The 22674-nt window shown below is 36.1% G+C and overlaps 1 protein-coding gene across 1 annotated transcript in view; it reads left to right on the top strand.

The window, feature by feature from the left end:
* Positions 1-22674, top strand: part of nrxn2a (neurexin 2a) — a 431782-nt gene that overhangs the window by 178539 nt on the left and 230569 nt on the right. The window contains exons 15-17 of the mRNA XM_016532627.1: positions 10004-10123; positions 11770-12151; positions 17670-17860. Of these exons, the coding sequence (XP_016388113.1) occupies positions 10004-10123; positions 11770-12151; positions 17670-17860 (693 nt within the window). The remainder of the gene's footprint in view (positions 1-10003; positions 10124-11769; positions 12152-17669; positions 17861-22674) is intronic.

Genomic DNA, 22674 nt, shown 5'->3' with positions numbered 1-22674 from the left:
TTTGCAACTACATGTCAACTAACTCTCATTAGAGTATTAGTAGGCTTAGGTTAAGGTTAGGGTAGGAAGAATGTTGACGTACTTGCAAAGTTACTTATAGTCAGTTTGTCTGTTGGGGAACCATCAAAATAAAGTGTTAGCATATGTTTAGCAGACATACTACTAATACTGCAGAGTTACTTATCAACAGCTATCTAAAGGGTACCATCAAAATAATAAAACTGATATTACAATAAAAATAGTTCAAAGCAAATGTGTTATATTACACATTCATCTGATCTGATATCTGATCTTATGGCTGTTTGAGGAAAAAAAAATTATTATTATTATTATTATTACTATACTTATAAGTGGTCATTGACTGCTGTAAGTAAAGTAGCATGAGAACGATGGCAAGATATGAGAATTATAATACATTATAACTATGAGAAATATAATCCATTGTAACTTAAGTGGGTGCAACATGTTCACTGTGTGTTATAAATCAACATACTCTTAAAAGCTATAACCACAAATAAGTAAATATTATAAAACATTAAAACTGTTATTATGAATATTCATACAATTATATAGCATATTATAAGGTTTTATAAAATGCATTATGCATTCATTATAATGCCTTGAGAATACCCTTATAATGTATTATAAATATTGGCTTCATAGAAAGTGTTACCATAAAGTGTTTCCAAATATTATTACATTTTATATGTATATTTATATGTATTCAACTTCATTCTGTCCACTCCCATAAAATAAGTTTAGAAACAACAGTTAATTACAAATAAACAGCAAGTAACACATTTAATTAAATGTGAAATGTTTAAGTAGAAAGAGTATTAGAATAGTATTTTCTTGTAAAACATACTAATTTCATTTACAGCAAAATCATTTTTGCAGTGTATCTATCTGTCTTTCTGTTGATCTTTTATTTGTATTTATTCATTTGGGTTTATTGACCCTACTTGCAGATTAGAAAAAAAAACAAAAAACTAAATGTATACTACCATTTTAAAGTGTTTGAAAAGTCTATTTTGCTTACCAAGCTTGCATTTATTTGATAAAAATATAGTAATAAAGCAATATTTTGAAATGTTATTACAATTTAAATTAACTACTGTAATTTGGTAATACTTTGCTTTATAGTGTCATTGTGTACTTACTGTAGTAATGACAAAAATGATGCATAATTAAATGCTATAACCTAACACTTTTGTAAGTACATGTTATTAATTAATATTGCTCAGTTCTTAAATGTATAATTACACTGTAACAAGGGCACCATAAAATAGTGTAAACTAAGGAATTTCTATTTTATTATATTTTAAAATGTCATTAATTCCTTCTAAATTAAAAAAAAAAATTGTAAAAGCTAAATTTTTAGCATCATTACTCCAGTCTTCAGTGTCACATGATCCTTCAGAAATCATTCTAATATGCTGAAACATTTCTTTTTATTGTCAGTATTGAAAACAGCTGTGCTGCCTAATATTTTTTCATGGACACTGTGACACAGTGATTAATGCATGATTTATGCATCCTTGCTGAATAAAAATATTAAATTATTTAAACATTTTGTTAGTTGCGTATGTCAGAGGGACAAAAATAGATGTAAAAATAGAAAAAAATAAATGAAATTCTCTGTAATATGATGTAACTGGTAACTAAACACTAAGTAGCCAAATATTTCATGAACATAATGTAGGATGTATTAGTATGTAGTAGTATGATGTCAGCTAACATTGGTACATTTATTCTGTACTTGGCTTTATACAGTAAGCAGTAGTATGTCCTCATTTCAATAACAGCAAAAATGTGTGTGGATGTGCATTGTGTCTGTTTCATCAGGGTCAAAAATGACGAGGCTACAAGAGGTGATTTCACCCTCTTTCCTTTGTTTAAGGATTTAAGCTTTTTCCATTTGTTTATGATATTGTACACTACTAAAATGCACACCGCGTACAGTATTTACATCTCTAATTGTGAAATTTGTCTTTCTAGTACTTCATTAGTCATGAGGCAGTAGGTGTTTGTGCTTCAGGACACGGTTCCCAAAAAGCCATGAAAATCTTTTGTGCATTGGAAATTTTGACATGTTCACCATTCAAATGCGTCATCACAGATTTATTCATCTGTTTTAATGACTCAGCAAATTTGGATTTGTAGAATGTTTTTCATTTTAAATGTTAAAATGATTCCAATGACAAACACATGACGCATCATGTGCTGGTTTAAATAAACTGCAGAGGCATTACGCAGAGCTTTTAAGCAGTAAGTAGGCCCACACAGACGTGCACATCCTGAGCTCCTATGTATTTGTTTATGAAATATTTGGCTACTTATATTGTGTTAAGCTAACAGTCACAGATTTACTTAAGTTAAGCTCATTTCACTGCACTTGTGTAATATTGTTAATTTGCACCGGAATGTTTTACACTTGTCCCTCCTTTTCTTCTTCTTCTTCAAAAAAAATCTGGGTTACACTGGGAGCACTTATAAAAGAAGCGAATGGGGGAATGGGCAATTTGTAAATATTGCAATTTTTTAAATAGTATAGCCACAGTATGCAAACAATGTTTTAAAGGGGTCATATGATGCTTAAAGATCATTATTTTGTGTATTTGGTGTAACAGAATATGTTGACATGCTTTAATGTTCAAAAAAAACATTATTTTTCAAATACTGTACATTATTGTAGGTCCTATATGCCCCGCCTCTCACGCCTTTTTTCTTTGCGTGCACATTTGGGCGGCATTATGCTAATATTTCCACGTAGTGATGTAGATATGTGGGGGCGTGTTAGAACGAGCCGTTTTAGGGGGGCGTGGCAGAGTCTTAACTTTGATCAAGAATATCTCTTTGGTTTTGAGACTTTAGTCTTTGCAACTTTAGGGATCTTATCTATGCACAATCAGCTTGTAACACTCCAAAGAGAAAAGAAAACTTGAAATCGCATCATATGACCCCTTTAAAACATTTTTTAGTGTGAAAAATTGCTCACTAACCTACCTTTTTTGTGGGCTTATTTACACTTGGCCATTTCATCAATTTTCTTTGATCGAATAGCTTTCCGAATGTGAACAGATCAGGTGTAAATGCCCTTCAGAATGCGTCCGAGAAGGAAAAGCGCACAACATAAAGCTGTGAAAGGCTCCCGGTAACCAAGCATGTGCAAACTACCGTCAATGAAACTCACCTCATCTTCAATCCACAGCATCTTCTCATGTTTAACACACAGTCGTATTAATTTGAAGTGGTGAACACTAAATTATTTCACCAGAGCTGATGATGCTCATCTGTTGCTTCTATCAAACATAAATAAATATATTAGATAAATAGATAACAGATAAACAAATAGAACATAGATACATAAAATGCAGCACATATCTGATGTTAACTTTGTTAAATTTGCACATAGCACGGGAATTGAAGATCAGATTTATATTCTTTTTTATTTGTCATTTTAACAAATCATAGCTATCTGATCTGAGAAAATGTAAATAGGTCCCATGTAAAGATATTTTTATTTATTTATTTATTGGGGGAAAAAAACAAATCTAATTTATGTAATATGTATTTTAAGACTTGGCTATTACTGTAGTTGAGCCCGGCTGAAGCACTGACTGAAACTTTCCTTTTTTTTAAATAACATAATCGCATGAATTATGCCACCAGGTGGCAACAAACACCATATATTACAGCCTCAGATTTAGTTTCACCTGAGTCTCAGGCTCTGCAAACGCTCAAGTGCCTTTTGAAGAACTGAATCTACAAATCATCCCTGTTTAGGGAGTGTAACATCCTTGTCATCAAATACATTGCAAAATATGGTAAATGCATTTGATGACACATATTGAGTTTTATGGCGTGCCTGCTATTTAGGATCTAAGAAACGATTTATCGTGCATAATGATGAATCTCTGCTTGGTCATATGTGGATAAGTACATTCATAATCAGATGTGCATGACCATTTGATATGTTAACCTGTGGAAGTGTTTCACAGTCCCCTCTACGCTCTCAATATTAACTCGATGGGTATGTCAAACATATTTAGACTGATGGAAGTTTTAATGACAGTAAAATGTTAATTGACTTTTAAATAGACAGAAATGCTGGTAGTTAAAGTAAATTATACCCAATTAGGGCCCTCTGCCATCTGTTGGAAGTCTTCTCACCATGATGTGCATTTTAAACAGTTTAACACAGAGTAGTCATGAATACGAAGCACATCCAGATGACGTTACCATGCAAAAATCACACATTCATGTTAAGTTAACATTAGGTTTTGATGAATAATTGACAACGCCTGAAGCTGTTCATCAAAGTTTGATAGGAAGATCTGCATTATAACAAACGATTCTTTATATCTAGCACTGTTCTAACTCGTGTTTGCTTACACGCACAGGTTTTATTTGTACTTGAATTTGTTTATGCTGTCGTAGTTTCATCCGAAATGCTGAGTAATGCTAGGCCGAGCCGAAGCGACGTGTGCGATCTTAGATTTAAAAGCATGGATGGGCAACGATTTAAATTTAATTAACAAGCTGCCAGAAGGTGTAGGACGACAACTCCCCCTCTCTCTGCCTCCTGCTCGCTTATTCCAGGTTTTTTTTTCAGAGTTAGAAGAGCTAATTTAGAGGGATGATATGACACCGACTCACTCCAATGCAAAGAATGTCACACATACCTGGTCGTTACGAGTTTTACTCACAGGTATGTAATCTATAGTGCGATTTTGAGCCGCAAACAGATTGCCTACCAGATTAATACCAGCTGTTTTGCTTATACGAAGTCATCCGTGGAAGGTTCATCAGATTTCGAGTGCTACAACACCCCTACAAATAGGCTGACGTTGTTCCTCGGAGGGTCTGTTGACTCCAGCAGAGCCAATTAGACTAGCCAGCAGCGCAGTCTGAGGAGCTTTGAACCACCATGTCAGGCTCTAGCCGCTCGCACGATGAAGGCTGAGGCAGCTGCATCGGCCTGACCCATTTTTCCACAAGCACCCCAGGCGCCTCTGAGCATGCGCCAACCGAGGCCGCAGCAGGCGCTTCTCAAAACCGTTACTTTAGCATATTATCGGCGAACATTTACTGGTTTTGTGTCGCCGGTTGGACTCTTGAGGTCTGTGAGGGATTCGGTTTGTGTATACTGTCACTTTAAACCTGTGTACCGAGGCACAGTACGGTTTTGTTCCTCGGCCATAAAACTCCTGAGCCTGTAAGATGATTATACACATGCCAGGGGCCAATTCAATTTAATTTCAATTCAGTTTAAGTATAATGCGTTTGTCTCGTGTTACACACAAATGCTCAGATATCACCAGTCACTCTCTGTTATAATGAGCAGAACTGCTGCACTTGTGTTTTTTATTCTTTTTGCTTTTGAATGATTTTAAGACACCGAATCAATGCGATTTGTATCTGTAAATGACACATGTAAAGGAGAATACAAGATAGTTTTATATAGTAGTTTAGACAATAGCAGAACTAAACTGGCAGCTGGAGATGAAAAATAGCTTTTAGCAATCACACATACTGTAGGCGGTGATGTGATGATGTTTAGGTTCAGCTGTTGGGGAAATCCATACGAATCAACGAAGAAAACAGAGGTTAGTTAAGAGGATAGGAAATGGCTGTTTAGATTAGCTGTTTTGATTAAACAAAACATGCATAAACATACATAACATTGCTTTTGAGTTTAGTTGTCAGATGAATTAGCTTCTAGTAGCAGATATTTCCCAATAGATTCTACTGTATATTGTGTGTGGAATCTTTTTAAATGACTGTTGTCTGCTAAGAGAAGTTAGAAGAATGTCCAAGGATATTCATAATAGCTGTATAATACACATTAAAATTGAACTACGTATATAATCGTGTTGCACCGTTGCATTCAATTACACACGCATATGTACTATGGAAGCCCATTTCCACTACTGAACAAAAAATAAAAAAGGTAGTTGCGACTTTTTATCTCACAAATGGTACAAACTCGCAAATCTGACATTTTTCTTAGAATTGTGAGATATAAACTTGCAGCTGCGAGATATAAATTCACAATTATGAGGGGAAAAAAAACAAAAAATTGCGAGATTTAAACTCACAATTCTGAGGAAAATAAACGCAATTGTGAGTTATGTCAGAATTATAAGATATAAACTCGCAATTCTGAGAAAATATCAGTCTTTTTTTCCCCTCAGAATTGGACATTATAACTCGCAATTGTGAGTTTATATCTCAAAATTCTGAGAAAAAAGTCAGAATCGCGAGATATACTCGCAATTACGAGGAAAAAAAAGTCAGAATTGCTAGATAAAACTTGCAATTCTGACTTCATAACTCGCAATTGTGAGTTTATATCTCACAATTCTGACTTTTTGATGTAAACTCGCAATTGTGAGAAAAAAGTCAAACTTCTGAGATAAAAAGTTACAATTACCTTATTATTAATTCAGTGGCGGAAATATATGTATATATATATATATATATATATATATACAGTGGGTACGGAAAGTATTCAGACCCCCTTAAATTTTTCACTTTTTGTTATATTGCAGCCATTTGCTAAAATCATTTAAGTTAATTTTTTTTCCTCATTAATGTACACATAGCACCCCATATTGACAGAAAAACACAGAATTGTTGACATTTTTGCAGATTTATTAAAAAAGAAAAACTGAAATATCACATGGTCTTAAGTATTCAGACCCTTTGCTGTGACACTCATATATTTAACTCAGGTGCTGTCCATTTGTTCTGATCATCCTTGAGATGGTTCTACACCTTCATTTGAGTCCAGCTGTGTTTGATTATACTGATTGGACTTGATTAGGAAAGCCACACACCTGTCTATATAAGACCTTACAGCTCACAGTGCATGTCAGAGCAAATGAGAATCATGAGGTCAAAGGAATTGCCTGAAGAGCTCAGAGACAGAATTGTGGCAAGGCACAGATCTGGCCAAGGTTACAAAAAAATTTCTGTTGCACTTAAGGTTCCTAAGAGCACAGTGGCCTCCATAATCCTTAAATGGAAGACGTTTGGGACGACCAGAAGCCTTCCTAGAGCTGGCCGTCCGGCCAAACTGAGCTATCGGGGGAGAAGAGCCTTGGTGAGAGAGGTAAAGAAGAACCCAAAGATCACTGTGGCTGAGCTCCAGAGATGCAGTCGGGGGATGGGAGAAAGTTGTAGAAAGTCAACTATCACTGCAGCCCTCCACCAGTCGGGGCTTTATGGCAGAGTGGCCCGACGGAAGCCTCTCCTCAGTGCAAGACACATGAAAGCCTGCATGGAGTTTGCTAAAAAACACCTGAAGGACTCCGAGATGGTGAGAAATAAGATTCTCTGGTCTGATGAGACCAAGATAGAACTTTTTGGCCTTAATTCTAAGCGGTATGTGTGGAGAAAACCAGGCACCTGTCCAATACAGTCCCAACAGTGAAGCATGGTGGTGGCAGCATCATGCTGTGGGGGTGTTTTTCAGCTGCAGGGACAGGACGACTGGTTGCAATTGAGGGAAAGATGAATGCGGCCAAGTACAGGGATATCCTGGACGAAAACCTTCTCCAGAGTGCTCAGGACTTCAGACTGGGCCGAAGGTTTACCTTCCAACAAGACAATGACCCTAAGCACACAGCTAAAATAACGAAGGAGTGGCTTCACAACAACTCTGTGACTGTTCTTGAATGGCCCAGCCAGAGCCCTGACTTAAACCCAATTGAGCATCTCTGGAGAGACCTAAAAATGGCTGTCCACCAGCGTTTACCATCCAACCTGACAGAACTGGAGTGGATCTGCAAGAGGGAATGGCAGAGGATCCCCAAATCCAGTTGTGAAAAACTTGTTGCATCTTTCCCAAAAAGACTCATGGCTGTATTAGATCAAAAGGGTGCTTCTACTAAATACTGAGCAAAGGGTCTGAATATTTAGGACCATGTGATATTTCAGTTTTTGTTTTTTAATAAATCTGCAAAAATGTCAACAATTCTGTGTTTTTCTGTCAATATGGGGTGCTGTGTGTACATTAATGAGGAAAAAAAATTAACTTAAATGATTTTAGCAAATGGCTGCAATATAACAAAGAGTGAAAAATTTAAGGGGATTTGAATACTTTCCGTACCCACTGTATATATATATATACAACAATAGAACAACAGAAGCAATCAAACCAACAAAAGAGCAATATTATGTAAGTGCTGTGACAAGTCCCAGTTCGTCTAGTGTTAGAGGGTCAATTTTTATAAATAAATAAAAAGAAAACAATTAGTTAGAATAGAAGTAGAATAGAGAGTGTAAGTGTTAGAGGGTCAAGTTATTTTTTTAATGTATATACAACAATAAATCAACATATATAAAATATAGAACAACAGAAGCAATCAAACCAACAAAAAAGCAATATTATGTAAGTGCTGTGACAAGTTCATCTAACACAGTACACGTATTCAAGTGTTAGAGGGTCAATTTTTTTTTATAAATAAATAAAAAGAAAACAAGGAAATAGAATAGAAAAAGAATAGAGAATGCTAGTGTTAGAGCAGGGGTGTCAAACTCAATTCCTGGAGGGCCGGAGCCCTGCAGAGTTTAGTTCCAACCCTGCTCCAACACACATACCATGTAGTTTTCAAATAAGCCTGAAGGACTTGATTAGTTGGATCAGGTGTGTTTAATTAGGGTTGAATCTAAACTCTGCAGGGCTCCGGCCCTCCAGGAATTGAGTTTGACACCCCAGTGTTAGTGGGTCATTTTTTAATAAGTAAAAAGAAAACAAGTATTTAGAATAGAAATAGAGTGTAAGTGTCAGAGGGTCAAGTTTTTTTTTTCAATAAATAAAAAGAAAACAAGTAGATAGAGTAGAGAGTGCTAGTGTTAGAGGGTCAAGTGTAGATGGAAGAGATCTTTCTTAAGCCATTTCTTGAAGATGAATAAAGACTCAGCTGCTCGGATCGAATTGGACAGGTTATTCGACCAGCAGGGAACAGTATACATTTACACTACAGTAAGAATTTTTTTTCTTTTATTCAGCAAGGATGCATTAAATAAATCTGTAAAGAGACAGTAAATACATTTTTATTTTAAATAAATGCTACTCTTTTAAACTATATTTTCATCAAAGAATCATGAAAAAAATACACAGTACAGTACAGTAAATTACACCATTACCTTAAAATATTGAAATACTAAAAATACTGTTTTCATCATTGATAATAATAGGAACTGTTGTTTGAGCTCCAAATCAGCAGATTAGAATGATTTCTGAAGGATTTTGTGACACTAAAGATGGATCATTTATTTAATATACCTGTTACTTAGTGGAGAAGAACAGAAAACTATTCTCAACCAAGTTGGTCACACTCACCTGTTCTGTTAAAAACTAAAAAGAGGAAAAGTCATGATTGGTAGGAAACGGTTACCAGTTACATTTAAAAGTTAAAATGTAGACTGAAATCATTTATCTGTTGAGGGTGTGTTGACAGTCTGTGTATTTGGATGGTTGAGCTGCAGAAAATCATTTGACAGTTACAGATTTGAAAAACAAAAAGGCGTGAATAAAGAATCCTAAACTCTTACACAAAGAACCATTTCAGCATAAATAAAACTGTTAGTATGTGTACAGAAACATATTTTTTCGAAGGTAGAATGTCAACACTGGTCCATATGTCTTAAAGAATACATATATTTACCCTATACAGAAAGAGTTAGCGGAACAGCATATGTACGTGTCACGATTCTCCTTAAGGAGCGTGTCGGTATGTATGTTTTGTGTGGGCGCCTGGTTGTGTGAAATGTAAATGAGCGCGTTTGAATGTGTAGGTATGCTCATGAGTGTCGGTATGCGTGTGTGCGCTCTCTCTGGAAATGTTTGAGTTTGTAGATATGTCCTGTCAGTTCTGTATTTGTATGTGTGTGTGAGGTGAGAGCAGCAGGCCTGTGAGGTAGACTGTGCTGTATTGATAAGACAGGAAGCTTGCAGCGGTGTGTGACTTTGGCCCTCTCTCTCTCTCTGCAGGTAAAGGACCGGAGACTCTGTTCGCAGGGCAGAAGCTGAATGACAATGAGTGGCACTCTGTGAAGGTGGTGCGCCGTGGGAAGAGCCTGCAGCTCTCTGTTGACAATGTGACTGTGGAGGGTGAGAGGAAGACCTCACACACACTGTATATGTACTGTATATGGATGCATGGACAGTTATTATAGTTATAACCAAGCTTCAGTGTGCTTTTGCATAGGCGATACAGTCTGTATGTCCAAGTATACTCAAAGTTTGGGGTCAGCAAGATTTTTTTTTTTTTTAAATAAGCACTTTATTATTAATCAGTAGTGACAGTAAAGGCACTTCTAATGATACAAAAGATTTATATTTCAAATAAAAACTGTTCTTTTGAACTTTGTTCATCAAAGAATCTTGAAAAAGTAAGATTGTTTTTGAAGAAAATTAATACTTTTCTTCATACATTAATCAATAATGAGAGTAGATACATTTTTTATGTTACAAAACATCCATATTTCAAATAAAAGCTGTTCTTCTAAACTTTCTATTCATCAAAGAATCCTGAAAAAAAAAGATTTTTTGAAAGACATTAATACTTTTATTCAGCAAGGGTACATTAAAATGATTAAAAGTCACAGTAAGGACTTTTACATTGTTATAAAAATAAACATTTCTAATAAAAGCTGTTTTTTAACTTTTCAATTAATCAAAGACATTGATAATAATAAGAAATGTTTCTTAAGCATCAAATTAATTAGCATATTAGAATGATTTCTGAAGGATCATGTGACACTGAAGACTGGAGTAATGGCTGCTGAAAGCTTTGCCATCCCAGCAATAAATTACATTTAAAATATAGTAAAATATATATATTTTGAAATTGTAATAATATTCTCAATATGACCGTTTTACTGTATTTTGATCAAATAAATCCAGCTTTGGTGAGCTTAAGAGACTTCTTTTATAAACAAAAAAATTTTACCCACCCCAAACTTTTGGTAGGTACTACACATAAGGGCTTTTCACACTTGAAATAGTTAAAAAGTGGTGTTTAGAACAGTGATAACCCGGGATTAAGTGCAGTGTGAAAAGCCCTATGATGCAATGCACATTACATGACATTTCAAATTATTTTTGCTTTAGTCTGACCAAAATGAAACATTTAAAGTTTATGCAAACACACTTACTGTATCCTAATCAGGTGTGATCCATTAAAGTGACCAAATGAGAAGAGGCATTTCAGATATTTTGTTGACATTTTGTTAATTGCAGGAAAGCAACTACAACTGTGAAACAATGAAATCTAATTGGTCTAAAATAGATTTTTGAATCAAACTTTTCAGACTGCATTTGTGAAATGAATCATCCAATCCACTGACAAATTTGACTCAGAAGAATAATTCACTCAGAAATCGCTATTTCTATAATGACTCACAATTTTCAGTGAATAACTGAATAATTCTCACAGAGAGTTACCATATGGATTTTCACGTTCAGTGTATACAGACTTGCTTGACTCTTAAAACTTGTCACATGTCTAGTTATGGCAGAGTGTTATTCATAACGATTCATTTATCGTTGTGGTGACAACTGAGATATTATATATAGTACAGTTTTTCAGGTTTAGATTCATATTGCACATTGCAAGTTCAGCGTAACCGCACATCCAACTCTGAATTGAACATCAAAAGCTGTACTTGCCTTGGGATGGGCTCAGGCAGCACGCCATTCCCTCATATCATCAGCTCCCAAACCTGACTAATCGAGCGTGTTTGGTTCCGCCACAGGCCAGATGAGCGGAGCACATACGCAGCTGGAGTTCCACCACATAGAGACGGGCATCATGACCGAGCGGCGCTTTATCTCAGTCATGCCTTCCAACTTCATCGGCCACCTGCAGGGCCTCTCTTTCAACGGCATGCCGTACCTAGACCAGTGCAAGAATGGTGACATCTCTTACTGCGAGCTCAACGCCCGCTTTGGCATGCGCCGCATCGTGGCAGATCCCGTCAGCTTCCGGAATCGAGCCAGCTATGTGGCGCTGTCCACCCTGCAGGCTTACGCCTCCATGCACCTCTTCTTCCAGTTCAAGACCACCAGCCCTGACGGTCTGATGCTGTTTAACTCTGGAGACGGCAGTGACTTTATCGTGATCGAGCTTGTGAAGGGGTGAGTGAGTGAAAAAAAAAAGATTATATTACAACACCAAAGTTTGAATGACAGCCCCATGAAATTAAAATTTAAATATTTTTGCTTTTAGTTTATTTACCAAAAAATCCCTTTTAGCAGATATACACATTTAAAATGGGCAGCAGAGCTATTTTTGCATTATTTATATAATATTATAGTATTTATTAATATTTTATATGATAATAAACTTTTATTTTTGTATTTTCAGATTTCATTTTAATTTTAGAATGTTTTAATATTTTTGTTAGCTTTATTTTTTCATTTCAATTTTAGTAATATTACTACTTCAACTTAAACTGTTTTTATTTGGTTAGTTTCAAAGGCAACATTTCCAATTTTTATGTTTTTTTAAGCTTAAGTTTTTTTATTTCAATTTTCAGTTAACAAAAATCGGTTTTAATAGTTTAACAGTAACAACACTGATTTACAGCATTTCTCTTCTGTGAAAACATAAACATAAAAAAAATCATATTCAATTATTAATCTTGCAATACACAAATTTTTGTCCAATCAAATGCTCTCGAGTGAAAAAGCCTCTCCTTCTGCATTAAAAAAAGCAAATGTTCTGCCAAAATGTGATCAATTGATTTCATGGGATCTTTAACTCTTTCCCCACCAGCGTTTTTGAATAAAGTTGCCAGCCACCGCCAGCGTTTTTGCTGATTTTCACTGAAATTTCATGGCCCCCAGAATATTTTATTGTATGAATATCTCAACATGCAATATATCAAAATAAAATCAGACCCCCTACTTTCAAACAAACAAAAAAATCTGTTTTATTCGAGCTTCAAGCATTGTTTTTTATCAACACTTGAATGTATGTAGGTTTAATAAAAAAGCAACATTTTGAGCAAAAAGCTGAGAAAATCGCCTTTTTGTCAAATACTACATCTGGATGATATTCAGTGATATTATCAAAGCAAAGATGCAGTAGATGGCTTCCAACAGTACTCCCAAAGCTTGCACAGGCCTTTACCAATTTCTGGATTGACATTTCACCCTGTAACATAAGGCATAAGGTTTTCATTTATATGCGGTTAGTGTTGATGATCACTTTATTTTTCATATGCATATGCATACATATGAGATCGCTCGTTTCTGCGTCTTCCTGGTCTGTGTTTTTGATCGGCACTTTGCAGACTCATTCAGGAGATGTGTAATAGCGCCCCCTAGCGTATAACAGTGAAAACTCGGAAACCCGGAAATTTCCATGTTTGGCGGGGAAAGAGTAAAATGGCTGAACTGTAAAGATTCAGCGTTTGACTCCGCCTTCTGCTGCTTCAAACCAATCAGCGCAAAAGCTAATTGAATAAAATGCGTTCATTATTAAAGGACTTTTTGGCTTAGTCAGAGGAGCATGTCACTATTGGCCATGCTCATATTCTATGCTATCCTATTAATAAAAGACATTTAATTAAAGTGTGAAGTTGAGATGGGAACTATAAAGAAGAGATGAGAATAGGAGATTTCTTAACATTACTGCACAAATAAGGAACTAGAAATTTCTGAAATAGGCAGGGTATTATGAAATGATAATAACGTTGAGAACTACCTGATTGAGAAAAGAGAGAGAGATGAAATTAGAGTGCAATATAATGTTAAGCCTTAGCCATACGTGATGGAAAGCCTGAGGCCTGAGAGACAGAGAGAAAGACACCTTAGCAGAAAGTGAAGTTTCCTGAACTATTCTACGGCGCTACAGCAAAGGAAATCATATTATTCTCTAAATCGTTCACTTGCCATCTCATTTGAATGTGATGAAAAAGACTGTGTATTGTGAAATAATACTAAGACAATACTTTCTCATATTGTGTGATCCTTGTTGGCTGCACGCAAAAATATACAGCTTATCTAGTGTAGTCCGTTTCATGAACAAATTTGTTTTGTTTAATGAATTTCGCAAAAAACTTACAGGCTTTGTTCCAAAGTCTAGCGACCTGCATTTTAAGGTGCCTTTAAAGGTAGGCATCTTAATTATGCTTCTTAAGACTTCATGCTTTGGCCACTTCATGTTTTGTGTATTTGCGTATTGTGTTGTTAGTCAGACTCTGTTAAAATTAAGTTGAGTTTTGAACATGGAGTGTTCCAAATCAATCACTTAAAAGGATTCATATCAGTTAGCACGCTTTCTTACAAGTTAGCTGTTTGTGTAGGCAGTATATAGAAAGATTCAATAGGTTTTGGAACAGCTTGGTGAATCCTTCGCTGAACGAACTCACTGAATATGACTCAAAATACTCTTCATCTATACATTTGCAGTTTTTTTGTAATAAATATTTTATTAGAAATAGATAACATAATAAATCAGTCTTTAAAACCTTGCAATATGTTACCAAATTAGCATTGTAATTTTTAGATCAGTTATGGGTTTGAACCTGGATAGGTGGGATTCTGTAGGAACCACTGAGAGGAAGAAAAAGCCCTTGAGACTGAAAACAAGTCTTTTCTTATACTCTCCCACCCTTGTGAAATTATAAATCCAGATATTGGGACATTCCCACTGACAGCTCAAAGTTCATCTTCAGTACATTACACAGATTGTTGGTGATCTCATCCTTCAGCATACAAACGTCAGTCCCGAGAGAGTTAGAGCTCAAAGGCCTTTTCCGACAGAACTAACGCACAGTTGTTTCTGTAGGAGAGCGAGATGCAGATATTATTGCAGAAACTCCCTGAAGACACTGCAGATATTCGAGGGATCACATGCAAGCAGCTAGGTACACACTTCAGTATATGAGAGACATCCAGATGAAGTTAAGCCGCCACGCTAAACAGCGCGTTTAAGTTTGCGATTAGTTAAGAGACATTACTTGGATGTGAATCATAGCCATGGGAGGGTGAGTCAAGTCGCATTATAAGATTCGCACATTTGTCTCCTTGGCATTTAGTTAAAGGTACAAGGAGGAGGAGAATCGCTTGATGAATCATCACAGGATAGGGGCCATATTTAAATGTAAACAAATTCTGCATGAGTTGCTTTTGGTTATGCGTAAATGCTGATCGGTATCTGCTAGGAAGGAGCTCACCGTGAGTTATTCTTTGACGTTCAAGTGTACGCCCGATGACTCTGAGGCGACTGTGTCTGCTCGTCAATCAAGAGCAATTTCAGAGGAATGATTGCGTGGATCGCTATTCTAAGCCTCAGATACTGTAATCGGCTCACAAGAAAAGTGCAAATCCATTTCGAAAAGATAAAGTAAGCACTGGTGACCTTGATGAAAAAAGAGCAGCTTTTAATCACATGTAATATAAGTGTTATTTGATTAACGGTATTCTATTTATTGGCAGCCCACTCTGTTCCCAACCCACATGCCAAAGCCGCCACGTGGGAGATCCGCAGTCTCGAATCAGATATTTTTTCCCATCAGTCTAGTAAAAGATTTTTCAGTTCAATCATGCTGCTTATGCCTAACATAGCAGGTACAACAACCTGAATTGCTGATAGATTTTTATTCCACTGGGCAAAAACGAATAGTGAAAAGGGGAAGGTGCCTCAGATGTTTAACTTCCTCAGCCGCAGTGGTCCAGAAAGCCAGTCATTCAGTAAGCAATTAGACAGCAGGTGGCCTTGCCTCTCACCGGAGTCTGCACAAGCATGTGAAATGAGAGAGTGCTAATGAGCACACTTTCTTTCTCTCTCTCTTTCTTTCTTTCTCTGCAGTATCTTGATGTATGAACTTAGAGCAACTTCCAGCATTTCCAAATTCTAATGTTTATACAGTAGTTTGAATAAATATTAGCAGTGCACTGTATATCTCCATGACCTTGTTGGTATCGAACACTGCTTTTTTTTTTGGCATTGGTTTGAATACAGTGCAAGAGTGACTTAGTTCTGGAAGTATTTTTTCACATTTAGGCATTTCAGACAATTCTACAATAAAGAGTTATCACAGTATTTTAACATTCAATTGAAAGCAAAAAAGTATTTGAAAAGCATAAAAAAGGTACAAGACAGTGTATTCAATGTCTTATGAGGGATTGAACTACTGCTGCAGTTACTTTTGAGCTCTATTGCTGAAATTCCCCCATTCTATGAGGAAAGATGATTTCTCATAAGGCATATTTCACTGCTAAACAACCCGAAGCTCACGGTAAGTCTTTCTTGAAAGATTTGGAAATTATCCAACCTGGGCTCATTGGAAAAACTTGCCTGTGGCGACATTTCTGCAAAATGGTATTGCTATGCTTTACGTTTCGCGACACTTTCAAAGTGAAATGTCCAGTGGTGCTTAGATTTAAACAGATGAACATGAATCTGGCAAAGTTTTATTTTGTTGGTGTTTGTACGTATCATGGCAGTTTGTAATAAGTTAATCTTCTATTGAATTTGAAAATACAGTACCGCCTACACTAAACCCCACCTTAACCCTAACAGATAGTGTTAACACAAGCAAACGTGAGAGATACAAATACATTGCTGAAGCAACCATACTATTTTAGCTTGCTTCAAGTCTTTTTATTTTGACTGGTGTTACACAAGCACTGCGCATCACAAGTGCAAAGCTGTACCAGGTGAGCTCCCGAGCAATTTTACTAATCAGAAGAGCTATACATATGGAACTCGTTATTTGATGCAAACGTCAAAAAAATGTAAAATAAAAATCATGCACTATGGTGAAAAAAATTGAGGTCATAACATTTATGTGCATGGAAATGTGTGAAAATAAGTCTTTATTAATTGATAATCGTAATCACAACTAGTGTGAAAAGGAATAAAAGTTATTAGTGTTTTAATGCCACTAGTGTTAATTTAATCTGGAAAAAACAGGTAGCCCATCTGAATTAGGACATTTAGGCTATCCATCTAATAGTAGCCTACCAAAATCTTATTAACAGTAGAAGTTCAATCTTACTGTAGTCTTCAAATCTAGGTACTGTGTTACGTTTTAAAATCACAAAGGGAGTTCGGTCCCTTCAGGCTAACGTGACAGTCACGACTCATGCAGCTGTAAGGTTTTCTTTTTCTTTTGTTTTACTCGCGATCTTTACAACACGCATTACATTACGTATTTCATGGCACACTCGTTTTATGCGTATTTGGCGCCACCTAGTGTTGTGGGTGTATTATTGACATGTCAAAGTCTAGACCCTGAATATAAGACGACCGCGTTTTTTCTGATGTATTTCCAAGAAAAAAATATCATCTTATATTCGGGACAATACGGTAGTTATCAGCCAAAGCACATTTATCATTGACAAATGTGTGTATAAAATATAGTGAAATATATGCAAACAATTTCAAAGCATCAAAAGAAATGCCTATATAATATATGGAGCCACAGTGTGTTGAAGTTGAAGGTATACTTTGCAGAAGATCGTAAGCTGTTTACTGTGGCTGCACACTGAGCATCTGACAGGGCGGAAGTCTGTCTGTGCCAGTATGTCAAGCCTTATTACAGATATTGATTTGGAAGCAAAAAGGCAGTATTGTCATCCTAAAGAGGGTTGCCTGATTCCACTGGGCTGTTTGATTGACAGTGGAACTGATGTATTGCAGGTACATCCATTATGTTTTTGACTTGGGCAATGGGCCGTCGCTCATGAAGGGCAACTCCGACAAGCCGCTCAATGACAACCAGTGGCACAACGTGATGGTGTCCCGCGATGACAGCAACGTGCACATGCTCAAGATCGACTCCCGCACGGTCACGCAACACTCCAATGGAGCCCGCAACCTGGACCTCAAAGGTACTTCCTTTCATCCACACTTTTCAGAATACTTCACCATATATCTTCGAGTCAATGCATATTCGTATTTGAGATGCCTTGCTTTTTTTGACTTTGGAAAATGTCCACTTTTTTGGTTTCATGAGCTGAGTGATATTGTATACATGTAATTGTACGTCTTAAAAGAATAGTTCACCCAAAAATGAGAATTTTCTGAAAATTTACTCACCCTCAGTCCTTCCCAAGATGTAGATGAGTTTATTCATTAGAACAAATTTGGAGAAATTTAGCATTACATCACTTGCTCACCAATGGATCATCTGTAGTGAATGGGTGCCGTCAGAATCATCACAATAATCCACAAGTAATTCACATAACTTCAGTCCATAATAACACTTCCTCTAGTGAAAAAGTTCATCTGTTTCCTCTCACATCAAAATCTATGGTGCTTGATCTGTACATATTCCCTCCTTCAGGGAACGAGGGTTACCATACGTAACCGAGACGTTTTTCTCTCCTGATTTAGACGAGACACTTTTTTCACTGGAGAAAGAAATTTTATGGATAGAGGACTCTGTTTGAAATGAAAAATGTCTTGATGATGGATTTGTTTACTACAAACACAGCTTTTCTTTTCTTTCTTTTTTCTTTTTTTTTTTTGTCCACACAATGCAAGCCAATTGTAATCAAAGGAATTTGGTTACCAAGATTCTTCAACATATAATACAGGTTTGAAACGACATAAATTAAATAATAACAACATTTTCTATTTCTTTTCACAGCCGTTAAGAACCACACTTCTGATTTTCAGTTTAACAGAATTTCTTCCATCATTACACTCGCTATGGTTGTTTAGGCTGAAGTTTTATGACTGTTATCAACTGTTATCTCACTCTTAGGTACGCTTAGATACATATTTGCTGTTTTACACTCATCTTGGGTTTGATTTCCGACTCTTGCATTAAACTTTAATGAGTATCTTTCCTGATGGGTATTTACACAGCTTCCAGCTCCTTGTTTAAATCATGTAGCTTCTGAAATCTACCTTCCAGTACTTTTCACCGTTGCTATCATTTTTCGCTGTTTTGGCTGTAATTAGAAGAACAAAGAGCAGTGCCTATGGGGAAAGAGAAAAAAACAACAACGACACGCCACTGACTTTGCATAATTTTTAGTGCTTCCAAACATACTTTAGCAGGTGTTGCTTGACTCTGGGCACAGAAATGAACTTTTACTTCATATGAAATATAGAAACATGAATCTCATGTATATTTAGTTCTTTTTTTTGTGTGTTGGAATGAAATATTTTGATTGAAAAGACATCAGCAGATATTGCCATAGCAATATCTTAGGCTTTTCTCTATTCTGAGTTTTCACTGGCATCTTAGTAGAAATCTTGGCAGTCAGTCCTTAGTTTTGTGTTTTAGTCGACACTAGAAGAAAGCTGAGACAAGTTCACAAAAAGAAAACAGAAACCACTTTGTTTGTCAAGACCAAATAATCTAACCAAAGAAGTAAATGTAAGGAGAATTTGTCAAGGTTTATTACAGTGTCCCATGCCTTTCTGAAAATGCTGATTGTCTAGTGATGTGGTAGATTGGAACGATTCCTAAAGTGAAAAAAATATACATTTTACTGTTCCATTTATGACTGTGTTGTGTCAGCAGAAGGAAAACAATAGTTTGCAAGACTCTCAAGACTGTCTAGATGAACAAGTCTATTAAAAATATCAGACGATTTGTCCTTTTGAACATTTAATGACATGCTCTTTTGAGGTTATAAAATGTGTTGCAACTGCGCAAAAATATTATATTGATTAATTAAATCAAATATTAATTAATAATAATAATTATGAATTAACATGTAGTAATTAATGTCAATTGTTAAAAAAGAATAAACATAATATAATAAGTAAGGAATAATGGTAACACTTTAGATTAGGGAAAACATATTTACTGTTAATTAAGAGTTTTCCCTCAATAAACTACTAATTTGCTGCTTATTAATAGTTAGTAAGGTAGTTGTTAAGTGTAGGTATGGGGTAGGGTTAAGGGATCTAAAATATTGTCATGCAGAATAAGGCATGAATATGTGCTTTATAAGTACTAATATACAGCCAACATGCTAGAAATAATGCATGTTAATAGCAGCTAATAGTGTGAATTGGTCCTTAAAATAAAGTATTTCCGGAATAATAGACAATGGGCCGTTGAATTATTAGAAAATATATTGCCATCATATATCATGCATCACCACCTCAGGTGTGCATTATTTTCTAATAATTCAATGGCCCGGAGTCAATTATTCTGCTTATAATACGGTTACCACACTTCAAATATTGGACATAGTGTTTTGGACCCCCTTTTGCTTTCAGAACTGCCCTAATTATTCATGGCATATATTAAACAAGGTATAAGAAACCAGTTGGAGATGATTTGAGCTTTGTGACATGGCGCGTTACCCAGCTGGAAGTAGCCATGACATGATGGGTACACATTAGTCATAACAGGATGGATATGATCAGTAACAATGCTCAGGTAGGCTGTGGGATTTATGATGATTAGTTGGTACTAAAAAGCCCAAAGTGTGCCAAGAAAATATCCCCCACACCATTACTCCATCACCAGCCTGAGCCATTAATATAAAGCAGGATGGATCCATGCTTTGTGCCAAATTCTGCCACTACCATCTAACTGTCGCAGCAGAAAGACTTATCAGACCAGGCAACTTTTTTCCAATCTTCTGCTGTCCAATTTTGGTGAGCTAGTGTAAACTGTAGCCTCATTTTTCTGTTCTTACAGGTAGCTGACAGGAGTGGTATCTGGTGTGGTCTTCTGTTGTTGTAGCCCATTGGCTTCAAGGTTCAACGTGTTGTGTGTTCAGTTGCTCTTCTGCATAAATTGGTTGTAACGAGTGTTTAGTTGCCTTTCTATCAGCTCAAACCAGTCTGGCCATTCTCCTCGGACCTCTGGCATCAACAAAGCATTTTCACAGACAGAACTGCCGCTCAGTGAATATCTTCTCTATTTCGGATCATTCCCTATAAACTCTAGAGATGCTTGTGCGTGCAAATCTCAGTTGATCAGCGGTTTCAGAAATACTCAGACCAGCCTGTCTGGCATCAACAACCATGTTTAAAGTGACTTAAATAATTTTTCTTCCTCATTCTGATACTTGGTTTGAACTTCAGCACATTGTCTCGACAACGTATACATGCCTAAATGCATTGAGTTGATGCCATGTGATTGGCTGATTGGATATTTGTGTCAACAAGCTGGGATTGTGTGTGTGTGTGTGTGTGTGTGTGTGTGTGTGTATATATATATATATATATATATATATATATATATATATATATACACATACATACATACATACATACACACACACACATATATGTATATACATTTCTACACTATGCACTCCAAATATCATTTTTTGACAAAGTGCTCAAGGTTCGCTAACCATGGTGCTTAGATAAAGACTGTGAGAAAGGAAAAGTTTTAAAGCTTACAAAGTCTCCAGGACAAAAATCTAATTGTACGTCAACATGTTGCTTTAAGTACAAGAGTAATAAAGGCCAAATCAAATAAGGCTATAAAGTGCAAACTCCTTCTGTCAGGCTCCAAGGTCTTTTTTTTTTATTTGGCTGCCCCAGAACAAGTCCTTTAAACATCAAAAGAGCAACTTCGCAGTACGTGTCAGTTGTAATTGTTCAAGCAATTATGCCGGAGAGAATGGAGAGTGGCGTAACAATCCCCAGGGTCCAGTGCTCTTCTGTGAAGTGTAAAATGAACATCCTCAGACGGGAAGGTGCGTGAATGTCAATTAGTTTATTAATGAGCTGTTGGTGGCCAATTCAGTCAAGGCAAAGTTCTCCTAAACACACACACACACACACACTCTTTTTTACATCATGGTGAGAACCCAGATTTAGTAGTAAACGCTGAACAAATGATGCCTCAGATCATGCAGCTTGTTAAGGAGCGCTGTGCTATTACTTTTCTAAGCAATTAGATACGCAGTTTTCACCTGGCAGATGATAAAACTTGCATTGACTTACATTTGAAGGAGAGACCCAAGCCATATCTAAAGACCAGGATATCTTAGAGAATGTTCAGGTGGCTAAGCAAGCAACCACAAAGCAGCTAATAGCATTACACAAAACACTGTAGCAACCAACGTTCTGGCAAACACCAAAGCATCATCATCTAGCATCATTTCTCACATTTTCTTTAGAAAATCTCAGCATCTATTTCTTCTCTGTATTAGCTTATAAGTAAGCTAAAAATTTATTTATGACTATAATTTCTTAATTTAAAGGGTTAGTTCACCCAAAAATGAAAATTAGCCCATAAATTACTCACCCTCAAGTCATCCTAGGTGTATATGACTTTCTTCTTTCAGACGAATCCAGTCTGAGTTATATTAAAAATTGTCTTTGATCTTTCAAGCTGTTTAATACCTCTCAGCGGGTGTTGCATGCATCAGTTCAAAAGAAGTTAAATAAAAAGCGCCCATCCATAATAAAAAGTGTCTTTTATTTTTTTTTGTATTTTTTTTTTTTTTTTAACCTCTTAACATGCAAAGATCAGCCTCACATTATTGCTCTATAATTTAGAATAGAATCATTCAGAATTAAATTAAATTAGAATTAATAATTAAAGACTCCAGCTTCAATATTTGACCACTATTTATAATAAAACTTGGTTGCAGTGACTATAATTTCTTAATTTAAAGGGTTAGTTCACCCAAAAATGAAAATTAGCCCATAAATTACTCACCCTCAAGTCATCCTAGGTGTATATGACTTTCTTCTTTCAGACGAATCCAGT

This window comes from Sinocyclocheilus rhinocerous, unplaced genomic scaffold (genome assembly GCF_001515625.1).
Source record: "Sinocyclocheilus rhinocerous isolate Xijiao unplaced genomic scaffold, SAMN03320098_v1.1 scaffold253, whole genome shotgun sequence".
In the NCBI taxonomy this organism is placed as follows: Eukaryota; Metazoa; Chordata; class Actinopteri; order Cypriniformes; family Cyprinidae; genus Sinocyclocheilus; species Sinocyclocheilus rhinocerous.
This window is presented reverse-complemented; position numbering and strand designations above follow the sequence as displayed.